Source organism: Aspergillus steynii, assembly GCF_002849105.1.
Source record: "Aspergillus steynii IBT 23096 chromosome Unknown P170scaffold_5, whole genome shotgun sequence".
NCBI classification, from domain to species: Eukaryota; Fungi; Ascomycota; class Eurotiomycetes; order Eurotiales; family Aspergillaceae; genus Aspergillus; species Aspergillus steynii.
In genome coordinates this window covers 2,255,826-2,270,380 of record NW_020194402.1, presented here as the reverse complement: position 1 = coordinate 2,270,380, position 14,555 = coordinate 2,255,826, and the positions used below count along the sequence as shown (strand labels likewise).

At 47.3% G+C, this 14,555-nt stretch overlaps 4 protein-coding genes across 4 annotated transcripts; 1 reads left to right on the top strand and 3 right to left on the bottom strand.

Annotated features, from left to right (window-relative positions):
• The first annotated feature begins 460 nt into the window (after positions 1–460).
• On the top strand, positions 461–2,100 carry P170DRAFT_208403 (uncharacterized protein). Its single transcript, XM_024842798.1, has 2 exons — positions 461–1,779; positions 1,835–2,100. Coding segments are annotated over exons 1-2 (888 nt in total). The 5' UTR covers positions 461–893; the 3' UTR covers positions 1,837–2,100.
• Positions 2,101–7,158: 5,058 nt separating this feature from the next.
• On the bottom strand, positions 7,159–8,042 carry P170DRAFT_359667 (uncharacterized protein; the record flags this gene model as incomplete). The annotated part of the gene is made up of 2 exons (XM_024844368.1): positions 7,159–7,567; positions 7,618–8,042. The coding sequence occupies 2 exons, from the start codon at positions 8,040–8,042 to the stop codon at positions 7,159–7,161; spliced, it is 834 nt and encodes a 277-aa protein (XP_024703524.1).
• Positions 8,043–9,131: 1,089 nt separating this feature from the next.
• Positions 9,132–11,943, bottom strand: P170DRAFT_465643 (uncharacterized protein). Its single transcript, XM_024852337.1, has one exon. The coding sequence runs from the start codon at positions 11,936–11,938 to the stop codon at positions 9,599–9,601; it is 2,340 nt and encodes a 779-aa protein (XP_024703523.1). The 5' UTR covers positions 11,939–11,943; the 3' UTR covers positions 9,132–9,598.
• A 217-nt stretch (positions 11,944–12,160) lies between these two features.
• Positions 12,161–14,305, bottom strand: P170DRAFT_476852 (LysM peptidoglycan-binding domain-containing protein; the record flags this gene model as incomplete). Its single annotated transcript, XM_024853389.1, has 6 exons — positions 12,161–12,236; positions 12,287–12,353; positions 12,405–12,670; positions 12,725–13,636; positions 13,686–13,827; positions 13,876–14,305. 6 exons carry the CDS (start codon positions 14,303–14,305, stop codon positions 12,161–12,163), a joined length of 1,893 nt encoding a protein of 630 aa, XP_024703522.1.
• Positions 14,306–14,555: the final 250 nt, after the last annotated feature.

Here is a 14,555-nt window from a genome sequence, read left to right as displayed (position 1 = left end):
TCATGAAAGTTTCAACCGCACTACACGTATGATTCGTCAGCAGATCCATCTCGGTAGTCCCTTTTGGTAAGGCCAGGCTCCAGCCGATTTTGGGCCACTGTCAAGTTGACTTCCTACCTACCTCACTCTTGCTTCGAGACTGAAACAGCCAGGTTAGCAGATATAATACTGGCATGAATAGCTTGACGGTAGCCTTACTCGCACAAACAAGCGACAACATCACTATTCAGATCAAGGTTCTTGACCGGATCTGACATTGTCGGGGCATAGACCTCATCTGCTTCCCAATCACCGTCTTGTTGGGTTGTGTGGCCGCGGAACTGACTAAGCAATTACTTCATCACCTTGCTCAACCAATTGATCAATCGATCAATATTGATCGTACGATTATAGAGCTTGAATCGTATGATCAAGCCTCTAGAATTGCATCTTTGAAGCCCCTGAAATTGCATAAATATGGCTTCCTTTTGCAATAGATTAGAATGAATCAAGACCTTCAATCGTTTCATATGATCATATAAGCTCAGCGTATTAATCAGCTCTTTGCCAAGACCATTTCTGCCACAGTTATGAGCCCGGTTCCGCTCTAGAGGACATACATACCGCTTTAATCAATTATTGAAGCTATACAAGCTCCCCGCTCCGAGCAAAACACAAAACGGCACCCCCCCAACGGGATCCTGCAAAAGGAAGCGATTCAGCAAAGCTGACCCGCTGCTGAAGCCAATATGATCTCCTCATTCGATTCAGATATCGCCACGAAGGTTAAAATCATCTTAAAGAGCCGAGATGATTGGCGTAATTAGACCCTCAACATCAAAGAATATGCCGAACAGCTAGATATATGGGATCACTTCAATCCAGAGGACTCTCCACAACGCCCTGGAGCCCCCATGAAGCCAATGAGGCCCGCAGAGCTCACGGAAACCAACTTCCGCGCACACCAACTCGATCTTCAAGATTATAAGGATACTCGAAATAATATTGCAAAGGTGGAGGAGGCAATCAAGAGCTCTATCGCGATTCACATACAACCCCTGATCGAGGAGAAGCGACGATTCGAGATACTGAAGGTGCTGAAGGAGCAATACGAGCCGACAGAGGACGAGATGGAAGAGAAGGCCCTGAGGCAGTATAAAGCAGTTATTAAGAGATCTCCACGGAAAGGCAAGATCAATGCATGGATTGAGGATTTTGACCACGCTTACCTCGCGATCAAACGGCTCAATATGAGCGAGAGCCAAGATAAGCACGTACAGAAGGACTTCCTTCGATCGATTGAAGCCGTGGATCCTCTATATTCAAGATTGCACTACTCCAATATTCGCAACACCACTTACCGCAACTTGCTGAGCGATTTCCGCACTTATCTTGCTAACAGCGGCCGAGATGACGATTCAGCAGTAGCGCATAATTTCGCCACGTTTAACGGTCAAGGCGATAAACCAGCAGACGCCGAAAAGCCTCAAGATGCAGGGAAGAAAGGGGAAGGATCATCTCCCTACTGCGTATGCGGACTAAGGCATCGTATGGAGAAATGTTGGCAACTTTATCCTGACCTACGGCCACCAAATTGGAAGCTAAATAGCAAAGCTATGAAGAAGCTTAAGGACTTTGCCGCAGGATCATCAACACAAGCTCAAATGGTCAGATCGATCATTGAGAAGAACTGGAAGCAAGGCGATGAAAGGCCTCAAGAATATCACGTTATGGCCCTTTCATTCAGTGCCTCGCTAGACATCCCGCTTAAAAACTGCTTCATTATTGACACCGGTTCTTGTACGCATGTATGCAACGAGATATCGAGATTCGAGGAACTTAATTAATCAAGCAGAGGATAACTTCACGCTGGGGATTCAACTATCGAGATCCAAGGATTCGGAAAAGTCAGGATACGGCCAAATTGCGGAGGAGAGAAAGGGGATAAAGAAATCGTTCTTACTAACGTCGCCTTCGTTCCAGGCCTCCATACAAACATTCTAAGCGCGCAGAAGCTTAAGCAAGCTGGCTACGATTTTAGTATGGCCCGCAACACGATCTCACGAAATGGCAGGGTTATATTCCGAGTAGAGGAGCACTTATCAGGATTCTGGATCATTGAGAAGAAGAAAAGCACTCACTACGGCTTTGCGATGATTAAACCAGATCGCGATCCACACAGGTCAGCAAGAGCTCACGTTCTGAAGGGAGACATCGACTTGTGGCACCGCCGCATGGCTCATCTGAATTGGGATGCGCTTCGTCACTTACCTGAAGCCGCTCAAGGTGTCTAAATTAACTATTTTCGAGCAAAACAACACGATGATCCGAAATGCGAGGTATGTAAGGTGTCCGAGGCCCTGAGACAGATCTCAAGGCAGTCCATGATGACAGCCAAAGTGCCGCTTCAACGCGTACACTTTGACCTCATACAAATGAAGCCTGCATTGAATGGAGATCAGTGGATTTCACATTTTTATGACGAGAATTCGCGCTTTCACAACGTCTTTACCCACCGCTTGAAGAACGGCTGCGTAAGAGCCTTTAATATCTTTATTCGACAGATGCAACGTCTCGTTAAAACGAAGATCATCTTCTTTAAAAGCGATCGCGAGCAAACCCTTGGTAATGCGGTCAAGCATGAAGAAGAGCTTGAAGGAATCATTCATGAATACTCCGTGGTTAATACGCCTGAGCAAAATGGCGCTGCAGAACGTGTAGGAGCTATTCTCATACTTAAAGAAAGGAAGGTGATGATCGAGGCTAAGTTGCCTCGAGATCTCTGGCCATGGGTTATGGGAGGAGTAGCGAATATCGCTAATCGCACCCCTACTGAAGCTCTGAATTGGAAAACGTCATATAAGATGATTACAGGCGAAAAGCCAGATATCTCAGCGTTCCGTGTAATCGGCTGTGTTGCATATACGAGACAGGACTAACCGCTAAGCGATAAAATGGCCCCCCGCGCGTATAGAGGTATCCTCCTTGGCTTTGTGGTCTCGAATATCTGGCATATATGGAATCCGAAAAGACAACGCGTTGAGGAAGCGAGAGATGTCGTATTTGACAAAACACGATCCTATAATCCTACACAACCGTTTCTTGAAGACCTGCTTAGCGAGGCATCTCCAGAGCCACCCACAGAGGTGCTGGACTTACCGAGAGGCGAAGGGATCTTCCTCGACGAAAAGACTAATCACATTAAAATAGGAGAACCTCCACAAGCTGCAGAGAATCAGGGATCAGAAGAAGCTTAAACCGGTGAAATCGATAGAAGTCAGGAAAGCCAGAGGGTAGATCAGACCTCTTATCACGGTAACCCCGTGCAACCGAGCGCTCTACCAACACCTGAATCAACACCTGAGCCACATACTGAAGCTCACGAAGAAATCGATTCAAGCCGTGGCCGCACTAAAGCAATTCCTGGAGGATTCCCGGAAGATCCTACACCCGAGAGGCTGAATCAAACGCCGCAACGCTCAGTGGCCCCTCCACGAGACGAATCACCGTCCGGATTCTTGCAGGATTCGCTGCAGAGCTCGATACTTGAAGCAGAGAGCTTACAAGCTTCACCTGCACCACCCGCTCAACTCCACGAGTCAGAGGATGATCACGATTCACACAACTCATCAAGATCAGGGGGTGGAAGACGTAAAGGAAGAGGTCCTACCGATGACGGAACCCGGGAAGAGAATATATTGCATACAAAGCGAAGACCAAGGCCTACCCGAAAGGATCCAGACTTCTTCTACAGCAACGCGATTACCGATTCCTACATCCCCGATCCCTATATCGCTCAAAAGGCTTTCTCAATGGCTATAGAGCTCGCAGGTAGAGAGAGAAGACACTGGCACCGTAACGAGCTTCCCCCTCCACCAAATTCCTATGCAGAAATACTGCAACACCCGCTCAAGAACGAGTTCTTGCATGCTGCGCAGATCGAAGTAGGAAATCTCAAGGCAAAAGACTGCTTCACCCTCGTTGATTAAGAGGAAGCTCGCGATTCACAGGTTCTTCCGTTGAAATGGGTATTTACATATAAATTCGATGAAAATGGCAACTTCATAAAAGCGAAAGGACGGATCTGTGTAAGAGGAGACCTTGAAAAGGATACTATTACTAATAATTTCGCGGCAACAGCATCTGCGAGAGTGTTTCGAGCCACCATGGCACTGGTAGCTGCCTTTGACCTCGATACGGATCAGAAAGACGCCGTGAACGCCTTCCTAAACGCCCTGCTCGAAGAAGCCATATACACGAGATCGCCAGAGGGATTCCATACAAAGGGAAAGATATGGAAGCTCAGGAAAGCGCTATATGGATTGCGGAAATCACCACGCCTTTGGGCAGCAAGCCCTCTCCACTACACTGCTCAAGTTTGGCCTCCATCCCGTACCTGAAGAGCAGTGCCTCTTCGTGAATTAATATATGATCGTATTAGTCTACGTTGACGATATTATCATTATCAATCTACCTACCGCCGAAGCCCAAGAAGCCGCAAGACGATTCAAGGAAGCCCTCGCGGAGGAATACGAGCTGCGTGACATAGGAGAAGTGGGCTGGTTTCTCGGAGTCAGGATCATTCGTGATAGAGCTCGCAAGAAGCTCTGGCTCTGCCAAGATGCATATCTCGAGAATATCGCCGTGAAATTCCATTTGAATGATCTCACAAAATGGCCGAATACACCGCATTCAACCTCGCTTAACCTCGATCCCTACGAAGGCCAGGCAACAGAGGCAAAGATCAAGGAATACTCGATGAAGATAGGGTTAAGCCAGTACCCCGCAATGATCACACGACCTGATATTGCACACATGGTGAGCCGCTTATCTAAAGCGCTCAAGAACCCGTCAGCAGATCATATTCGCGCTGCAGATCGAATCATCGCTTACCTCTACGCCACACGGTTCCATGCAATCGAATACTCCGCCGAAACAGACAATCAAGAGGTCGCAGTCATCGCTTCAGATGCAGCTTTCGGAGATCGGCCAGACCGCCGGAGCTCTGCAGGGTTCCTTATGAAGCTCTACAACAGGCCCGTGGAATGGAAAGCGAGCAAGCAGCGAGCCGTGACGACCTCCACAACCGAAGCTGAATTCCTCGCTCTATCGGAAGCAGCCAAAGCAGTATACTGGTGGAGGAGGGTCTTCAGCACCATGGGCTTTAATCCCCAACACGAAATGATCGTTTCTTGCGATAATCAACAAACCGTCCGATTGGTCAACTCCGAGGACGTAGAGCAACGCTCTAAGCTCCGCCACGTTGATATACACCGCTCATGGCTTCGCCAGGAAGCTCAGAAAGGAGATCTATACGTACAGTGGATCCCTACAGATCGAATGATTGCAGATGGGCTCACAAAGCCCCTCCCGGCTCAAAACCACCACAAATTCATGAAGATGTTGAATCTCGTCGATATCAAGGACCTTATTATGGCTCAAGAAGGGAGATAATGGCCCTACGCAAGGCGCTGAGGGGGTGTGTGGCCGCGGAACTGACTAAGCAATTACTTCATCACCTTGCTCAACCAATTGATCAATCGATCAATATTGATCGTACGATTATAGAGCTTGAATCGTATGATCAAGCCCCTAGAATTGCATCTTTGAAGCCCCTGAAATTGCATAAATATGGCTTCTTTTTGCAGTAGATTAGAATGAATCAAGACCTTCAATCGTTTCATATGATCATATAAGCTCGGCGTATTAATCAGCTCTTTGCCAAGACTATTTCTGCCACATTCTGCCACAAAACAGATCAGTGAAATAACCTCATGGTTTAGATTGGTATTTCAATACCCAGCTTAAATTTCTCAATAACAGCAACTTGCTTAAGGAACTTTGCTGCGGGATTCCTAGTCATGTTTAATTGTAAAACCGATTATCAGCGGCCAGACAAGATTGCCATATTCGAAGTTTAACTATGGCTTCGGGTTATTCACACATTACCCAGTTTCTGTTTCCTTTTCTGAGTGACCTTATCTCCATTTGGCATCACAGGCATGATCACGCTCGTGTATGAGGCATTTTCAAGGTGCCTGCCTTACAATATCTTGTACTAACTAAACGGGTGTTGTTGTATGGTGAAAAGCACCATCGACGGGCGTCTTCTCTCCTGCTTTGCCCGGACTTTTTCTACATTTACCCACGTACAAGCCATGTTATATGCCAAATATACAACATTACGGCATGAATTTTTCACTTGTTATGGGTTGAGACAGAAGACCCAGCAATCTGTTACTCCTCGGTGTGTAGGCTTATTAATGTGGGAATTTAAATGGGGCAAATTGAGCAAAATCAAGGAGCGTCTGTAAATGGTGAGGATGATGGGTATGTTTACGAGGGTCTGGCCGTGACGGTGATCTGAAGGCCAGTTGCTCGGTGATCGTTGCTGACCAGACATGGAAGGGAGTACCTGGGTCAAAACAACAGCACGGCTGCGGTACATACAGAAGACGACGCCACGATTCCTATTTGACCAAGGTTATGCGGGTTGGGGGTGGAAGGAAATACCCAGGCATTTTCGATGAATTCGGGTAGGTTCGCTTTTTGCAAGGTCAGGCATTTCTCTGCTCCAGACCATCTACACTGGCTCTATCTCAGTACTTCCCTTTCACTAGAGGTATTTGTCACGCTGGCAAAAAATGATTAGACACAATATTCAGCAGTTAAAGGACGGGTATGAGAACATCGAACGGATAGTAATACCCGAGTAAATCACTCCCGAACAGCATTTAACCACCACAACCTTGACAATTGCCTGGGCAAGGTGGGTGAGACTAGGGGAGGATCGTCAGAAATGCCGCAGTTTCCTCCGGCTATCTTTAACTGCAGCGGTCTTTCCGCCAACAGACACGGTTATTTGCGCTTGGTACAACTTCCCACTGGTATGTAGCTGTAGACTTTACGTACGCGGCTCGGCGGCTCGATGGGATTCCGTCGAGCATCTAGAACGTGATGCATTTGTTCCTAGTCTTTTGTGAAGAGGTTATAGATGACCGCTGATATCCAGATTCAGCTAAAGAGGGAAAGTCAAAGTGGGTCACCGGAACAAAATGATTCCCGGGCAAGTCGCGTCCGTGTGTTGTCGCGTTGCGTGCAAAAACACCTTCGTAGTCAGGACAGACCAATGCGAAAATATATCGGAAAGAGATAAAGCTCCCTATTATAGAGGGTAATTCAATTGAAGCTAAAGCAGATCTTCTTGCCAGTTTCAAGACCCTTGGCTTGCTTCTTCAGCAGTCTGCGTTTCCTTCGCACAGAGGATTCTTCCCCAACAATATTCTCCAATTGTTCAGATGATAGATTATAGACCCAGGAGGGGGAGAACAATGCCATCGGAGCTTCTGGCCCGGTGACTAAATAGAAGTCCGCCGCTTGCAAGCACAAGTTTTCAATAAACCTTTTACGAGCAACTTTGTAGTACGATTTCAATATGTCGTGGATGTCTTGAACGGTCTGGTGTAAATTATTAATATGGTGAATCTGAGTTAGATCAGAAAGTCGAACACATTCTCCACTGGAACCGTTATGATATTCCACGGAAAATGAAGACTTCTTCGCTTCCGAAGACATGCATTCCTGACGACTGGGATACAAGTTAGTCACTTTAGATTGATAATAGGCATTAGCTCAGACCATTTTTTCAGATTACTATTCAAGTAATGATTTTGTGTCATTGGCGTCCCTTCCCTCTCGATTTGCAGTAGGAAGTTCGTTGTCGAAAGAGCATGTCGGGATTTGTCGATGAGATCGTCCAATACCAATGACAGAATGTTTTCACCTAATTTCTGATCTCTACAAGATACAGTTGATGCTTTGCGAATGAATATATGAACCGTCGATATAACATCACAAATGTAGCCCTGGGCTAAAGACGGCCAGTTTGCGGATTGTTTCTTCAGTACACTTGAAAGTATCGACGAGTTGAACGTGCAAATTTCGAACCCTCGAGACTGTCGATAAATATTTTTGATCCAAGGAAGAATGCCTTTTGTCTTGGATTCCTGGATTGGGACGCAGTCATGCAGGATATAGTCTGTGCCTGGATTAAAAAAAGACATTGGACGGTTATCGCTCTTCTTCAATGTGCTTGGGTTTAAGAAGGCATATTTTATAATAGCAGTGGGAGACTCTTTGATGGAAGGTGACACTCATTATGAACGTTGCTTACTCTAACCCGCATGGATGACACCATTAATTACATAAAACACTGAATGGGAAGCATGCCGAATCAAGGTTTCGAGAAAAGACTTGCTGGTGATGCTCTAATTTGGTAAACGGCTTCCATTAGGCTTGAAATGGGTGAATGGCTTGATTGGGAATCCTCTGATAGCAGTGATCCTGGGTGACAAAACCTATGCTACATTCCACTATAGTCACATCAACCTGATTAAAATGATAATTGAAGCATGAAAGACTTAGCCTTATAAGACTACAAAGGACTTTTTTGGCTCCCCCTATCTGTGCAACCCAATTATTCCTATCTTTCTCTCCCATGTAAATTCTCATGAGCAAAAGTAACATCCGTCGTCACTACAACGCCCTCCCCAAAGCCACCACCAGCTTCACCATCACCACCGTTCCCAAACTCCGGATCCATAATCCGCTCTTGGCTTTCCCCGTATGAATCCGTGCTCTTTTTTTTCCCACGGACCCTCATTTTATACAGATGACTCTCACCACCACCCATTCCAAACGCTCCACTCCTGCGCTTCCCATAAAAGATTGTGCTTCTGGTCCTTGACCAGTCAGCATTCCCCTAATTATTTCCATATCCGTATCCATATTTGTAACTCCCCAACGATCTATACAATTGGAACCATCCCCACTTTGTGAATAAACTCTGGATGCCCAGCGCACAGATATTGATCAATGAGATAAGAGCTTTGCGAAAAGCTCAGCCCAAAGTGGTGGAAAGCGTTGTAAGGTCTTTAACTAAATAATAGGCGTATAAAACAGCGGTGACCATAATCAAAATACGAAAGGAGAAAAACACTCAAAAGAATAATTTCTAGATCGTGGGGATGCGGGCGGCGAGGATGAGAGGGATAGAGATGCTTATAATACTGAAGTCGGTTCTATTTGAAGTCTAAAGTTAGTTTAAAGAAATAGGGTGGAGTGATTAGTGGTGAGCATACACAATGCTGAGTGTTTTGATAACTATCTAGTTAAAGGGGTGGATTATGTAGTTGTCTTTGTGTTTGATATACATGGCAGTTTATTAGCGGTATCAAAGAAATATAAGACAGTGCGTATGACAAACCTCCAGCGTAAGACTTTATTTGTTAGGTTATTGCACTAGATCGCACTTAAGTCGGTAAAAGAATGACATTATAAGGTTGTTGTTGGTTGCGAGCTGGCTGACTTGTGGGTCCTAGAGGATGTTCAAACCATGATCGAAGAAAGCCCCCCTTTAAAACAATTGAAGTTGTATCCAACGCAGATAGAATGACTGCTCATGTTTGCAAAACGTTTATCGGAGGAAAATACCGTAACAGATGCAGGGTTTTAACGAGCCTCCAAGTCATTCCAAGATAAACTGAAGCAATTCCTACACTGCTGAATGAAGAGAGTGTATGCACAGAATGTCGAACACAGGGATAGAGAGAGAAGAACCTCACCAATTCGTCCACCCCCTACGCGTCGCCTCATAATAAATAGCAAGAGTATCTTGCCATTTGTCTCGAGCAAGATCCGAGATCACCTCGCCCAGACGCCCATGCCCATCAGAAATCATATCATGCCAGTCCTCGTAAAAGCCCTGCCCAAGCTCAGAGTCTGCTCCATACCTAATATAGTGCATGCCCTGAGCGCCGTTTCTCCAGCTGCGATCGGGATGGATGAACAACACTCCACTGAGTCTGGAATGATCGTAGGTCTCGAGCATGCCTGGGAGTCGTGGGGTAGTCGGTGGTGGGAAATCTGTATCTATCCTGATCTCTGCCTCAAGACACATGCCTCTTGAACCTTCGCGGGTCGCTTTCTCGGCCTCATAATGCGCGATACAATCCTCGCTGCTGGCGTTTGGTAGAAAGTAGACGTCAAGTCGATAGCTATCGTCACTGCAACTGTCGGTCCTAATCCTCGCGAGCATAGCTCGGAGATCATCTTCCATGTCACTGGGTTGAGCTAGTGGCCCCTCGGGATGAGTGAAGTAGATGTTAAAATTGAACAGAGGAGGGAGTAGAATATGCTCTTTACTCTCAAAGACCATGAAGGATGGATTTCCGCCGTGATCCTGAAACGGGAGGACGCGTGTTTTGAGTGCCCAAACCCGGGTTTCAGGTGGCCGCGGAGTTTCTCGAAGTCCTGCTGCTTTGCGGGTAGCTCGGTCGCGCATTAGATCATACTGGAAACCAGCGTCTACTCGCATATTGTATGTTTCCTTCCATCGACTCACGCACCGCATACCCGAAGGAAAAGGGCAGTATTGGAATGGGACAGTAGGCCTGCACGGGTCTTCCATACTGAACCGGACACCGTTGCAACAGCACGCTTCTTTGAGCGGTTGGTATTTGGCTGGGGTTGCTCCTCGGGGAGAGGAGGCACTTACGGCGTAGTTATCCGTGAGCTCAAGGGCTGTCAGATGAGGAAATTGCGATACCACCTCCATGAGCTGGAGTGGAAGGTCATGAATGTTCTTTCCGGCATCTTTTGCTGCGAAAACCAGGGTTTCCAGGCTGGCCGGCAGTGCTTCCTTTAATTGATTTGGAGCTACCAAGCCCTGAACGTAGCCACCGATTATCGTCTCCGCCTGTATAGAAAGATAGCGCAATTTCACAAATTCTGAAAGGGAGCCAAAGTAATCCGTCAGTCGATGCTTGCGTGGCTCTAATGGAAAGTCGTGAAAGACGTCAAGATATTCTAATGTCCCCTTATATTTCAGGATGGCGGTCCAGACTTCATTGTTGGATATTTGCCAAACGTTGCGCCTCTTGCCGTTGATCCTTTCCTTGGTCTTGGCCTTGTCGTCATCCCAGGAGAAAGAAAGGCTTCTTAATGCCGCCGGTAGAGTAAGCAACGCAGTCACGTCCTCCGCTCTGCAGATGGACTTGCTTTTTGTGGCAACATGTAGGTGCTCGATATGGCATTCATGCTCGAACTCACTGCTATGCATCTTGTGGTGGCGCAGCTGACTGAATCCGTCCATGTCAAAGTCATACAGATGGACTCTATGTAGACCTTCAAGATAGAGTATAGGCCATATATCCCCAAAGTTCAGCGACGGATTATAGATATCTTCATCCACAATCTTCGGGTTTCCCTCAAAATACCCAGGAACTTCACAGAGGACATGAAATTCCTTTAGGCTGGGCAGCCACGTCAACTGTCCACCTGAACCGGTCTGTTGCCGACCTATTGCTGCCTGCAAAACAGCTCCTAGGAATCGGTCCGATGCAGGTATGTGCGCATATACCTTCCACACGCAAGGGAGGCAAGTTAGAAGAAGCGCCATTAGAGGCCGTCGATCGCGAATCTGATATTCACTTCGGCCGGCTAAGATAGTATCAGAAATCTGGGAGGCAAGATCTTCTAACAATCCTGAACGCTGAAGCGCAATTTTCACGGTCTCCTTGTCCGCAACTGTGAATTGTAGCCTTTCGTCCTGATCCTGTAGCTCGCGGTTCCTATCATGGTAAATCGGAGCGTAAAGACCCCAGTTACCGATGTTAAGCACCTTCACAGTGGATATCAGTTCGGGGTTTCTAACTGCAGTGCGGAAAAATTTCCAGAGCGTGCTATAGTTATGTCGGGCCCCATTATAGGTCCATTGGGAGTAGAGTAGCGGTAAGAACTCCAGATAGTGTTTCCGATTCACGAGAAGAAGACGGCTTAAGGATTTGATATCAAGAGGTCCTTCATCATCGTAGCCCTCTTCATATCGTGGAGCGACTCCGAAAGCAAGAAAAAGAATTTCACTGAGGAGTTCAGCAGGCAAATCTGTGAGATCTGGCATCTTGGAAAAGAATGGATGAAGTAAAGAAGAGTGTAAGAAATCGGGCGGCAACAGCGGCCTTTTTAAGTCTATGTTTTACATATTTTACCGCTAGTACGGGGGTCTGCAGGGATCATAGTGCAATACGTGGTGCGAATGTGGAGCGGCCGAGGATATCTAGGTATATTCCAATTCTTAGAATCGTTACTCTACAATGAGTCTCCTTTACCTAGCATTAATAATTCACTTGGCTACGCCGACACAATATGCTTCATCCTTCCAGAACCCGTCCACACAGTCATGTGAAACAGCAGGGTTCCTGTACCAATGTTAGACGCCTCGTCCACTCTTTTGAAGGAAGTTACATACCAATCGTAAAACTGCTCGAGGCTTATGTTGGATTTTGCGGCAACGGTAGCACAATTCTCGTCTGAGCCTTTAAGATCGTTAGCTCTATTTAAAATCTATAACATTCGCGCGTACGTACTTGTAACTAGGTGCCATTTGTTGCAGTTATCGGGTATGCCGGATTGGGTTGGGCCAGGGGGGCCTCCGGTCGTGGGCGCGGTCTTGGTCGCCGTGGTCGTGGTGCTCACGGAGGATATAGTAGTATGAGATGCCGCCGATGTGTTGGAGGAAGGCACAGGAGGCTTTGTTGCAACAGGACCACTATCTGTAGGTCTGTTCGGGTTCATACAGTATCGGTAGCTCGGGCTGAATGTGCACGTCCCGTTGGCGCTGATAGAGGGATTCCTGCACATGCGATGGTTAGAAAAATCGGGCATTTGACGGGGTGTATAATAATACCATTGCTCTAACTCCTCCACGGCCTTTCCGGCTGCCTCGGCGACGGCTTCGCAGGAGGACGCGTAGAAGGTGCCGGAGACATCGATCTGGAGTTCTGGGCCAGCTACGTAGATATAACAATCCTTCCGACCACCCGGAGAAATGGGCAAAAGCTTTGTTACGTTGGCATTAATAGGAGGTGTATAGACTGCCGTGGGGTAGCTGGAGTAGGGAATATCCGAGTAGCTGGCGCTCGGGTCAATATACCCGGGTGCACCGGGATAGTCATCAATAGAACCAAGAGGCGAGACGCAGTAAGACTCGTTGGCAAAAAGGTTCGTGCAGTTTTTGTTCACACCCTTGTTGAGAAACAAGAAATCATCCAGCGAAATGCTATATTTGAGAATGACCTTGTTGCAATAATCCCCAGGCTCCACGAGATAGTATTGTGAACAACGCTTTACAGTGCCATTTGCCAGGTTCGTTGGGACAGGAGCCGGTGTTGCGGTTTCTGTTGTTGTCGGAGCGACTGAAGTTGGGATTGTGATGGGCGTCCAGGAGCCATCGTCTCCTGGGGGCGAGACACATATGTTGTTCCCAACTGAGCGCTCAATGTGACGGCAGTTCTGACCAAGAATCGGGTTCCAAGTGGTGAGTTGGACTTGGGTGATAACGTATTTGCGTCCAATATCTGCGCATGTCTCATTGGCGGCCACAGGGTGTGTGGTGCAGGTGCGGTCGATGCATAGTTCACCTTGGCTTGGAAAGTTCTTGCAATAGGCTTCGAGACCATTATCGACCAGTAGCTGTGCAGTGCCGACACCCTGAGACTTGGAAATTGACTGGCATGTGTCTCCGGATTTGATAGTATATGTTTTACCACTGCAGACGGAAGGAGTTGGTGAGGCAGTTGTGCTGGTAGATGAAGATGGCCTACATCAATGTCAGTCATTGTCTGCTGGGTAAGTTCTTTGAGGCATACAAAGAAGAAGAGGGTGCCAAAGGGAAGCCTGTTTTGGAGCAGCTCTTTGTTAAAGCGGTATAGCTGGACCTCAACTGATTACCAGCGTACATGGGCGAGCCGGCAACAAACTGCCATTGCTTGATAGAGCAGTCGTCGCATCCTATAAACAGAGTAAGCAAGAATGGCCTCACGGGATGAAGTTACATACGATCTGCCTCAATCTTCCCGGTCGCCATGTTATGAGCCACATCATGGCACCAGCGCTCGCCGTCTCGGATGCAGGTCTTATTGTAATAATAGCGATACTGCATAGGTATTGCATACGCTGGAGCATATCCCGTCTCAGACTTCCGGTAAATATCAGAGTCATTGCAAGCAGACGAGACGGCGTGTTCGTACGCAGCAAGTCCTTGTTGGCACGAGGGCGTGCACGCCTCTACGAGGGAGTCCACTGGGTAGTATCGGTCTTGGAGAAAGGTGGCGACTTGATACTCGCAGGAGATGTTGGATACGAGGGCGTTGGTGCAGGCATCTGAAAATCTTCCCTCGGGTAGGGTCTTGTCAGTCAAGAACTGGCTTGCATGGCTACCGATGATAATCAAAGAGAAGAGCAGTGTCTTGCATAGGTGGTATTCCATATCCGATGACAGGGCAAGGGAAAAACAATAGGAAAAATTGACTTGAGATAACTGTGGGATGGCCGGACATAGCAAGCTCTACTTTGCAATAATATTTATTCAGTAAGATCCAAGTCAAACCAAGGAGCTCCGTAAAACGCTGCCAGAGGAAAACAGTGTTACGAGGCTACACAAGAAACCCTCGCTCATCCTTGCTGCCCCCTGCGTTAGCCTGGATCGCTTCGAAGTATCAGCCTTGTGTCTATCCGGG

Bases quoted from the DNA above. Each gene is read 5' to 3' on its own strand.
- P170DRAFT_208403 (XM_024842798.1), top strand. From the start codon at position 894: ATGAAGCCAATGAGGCCCGCAGAGCTCACGGAAACCAACTTCCGCGCA.
- P170DRAFT_465643 (XM_024852337.1), bottom strand. From the start codon at position 11,938: ATGCCAGATCTCACAGATTTGCCTGCTGAACTCCTCAGTGAAATTCTT.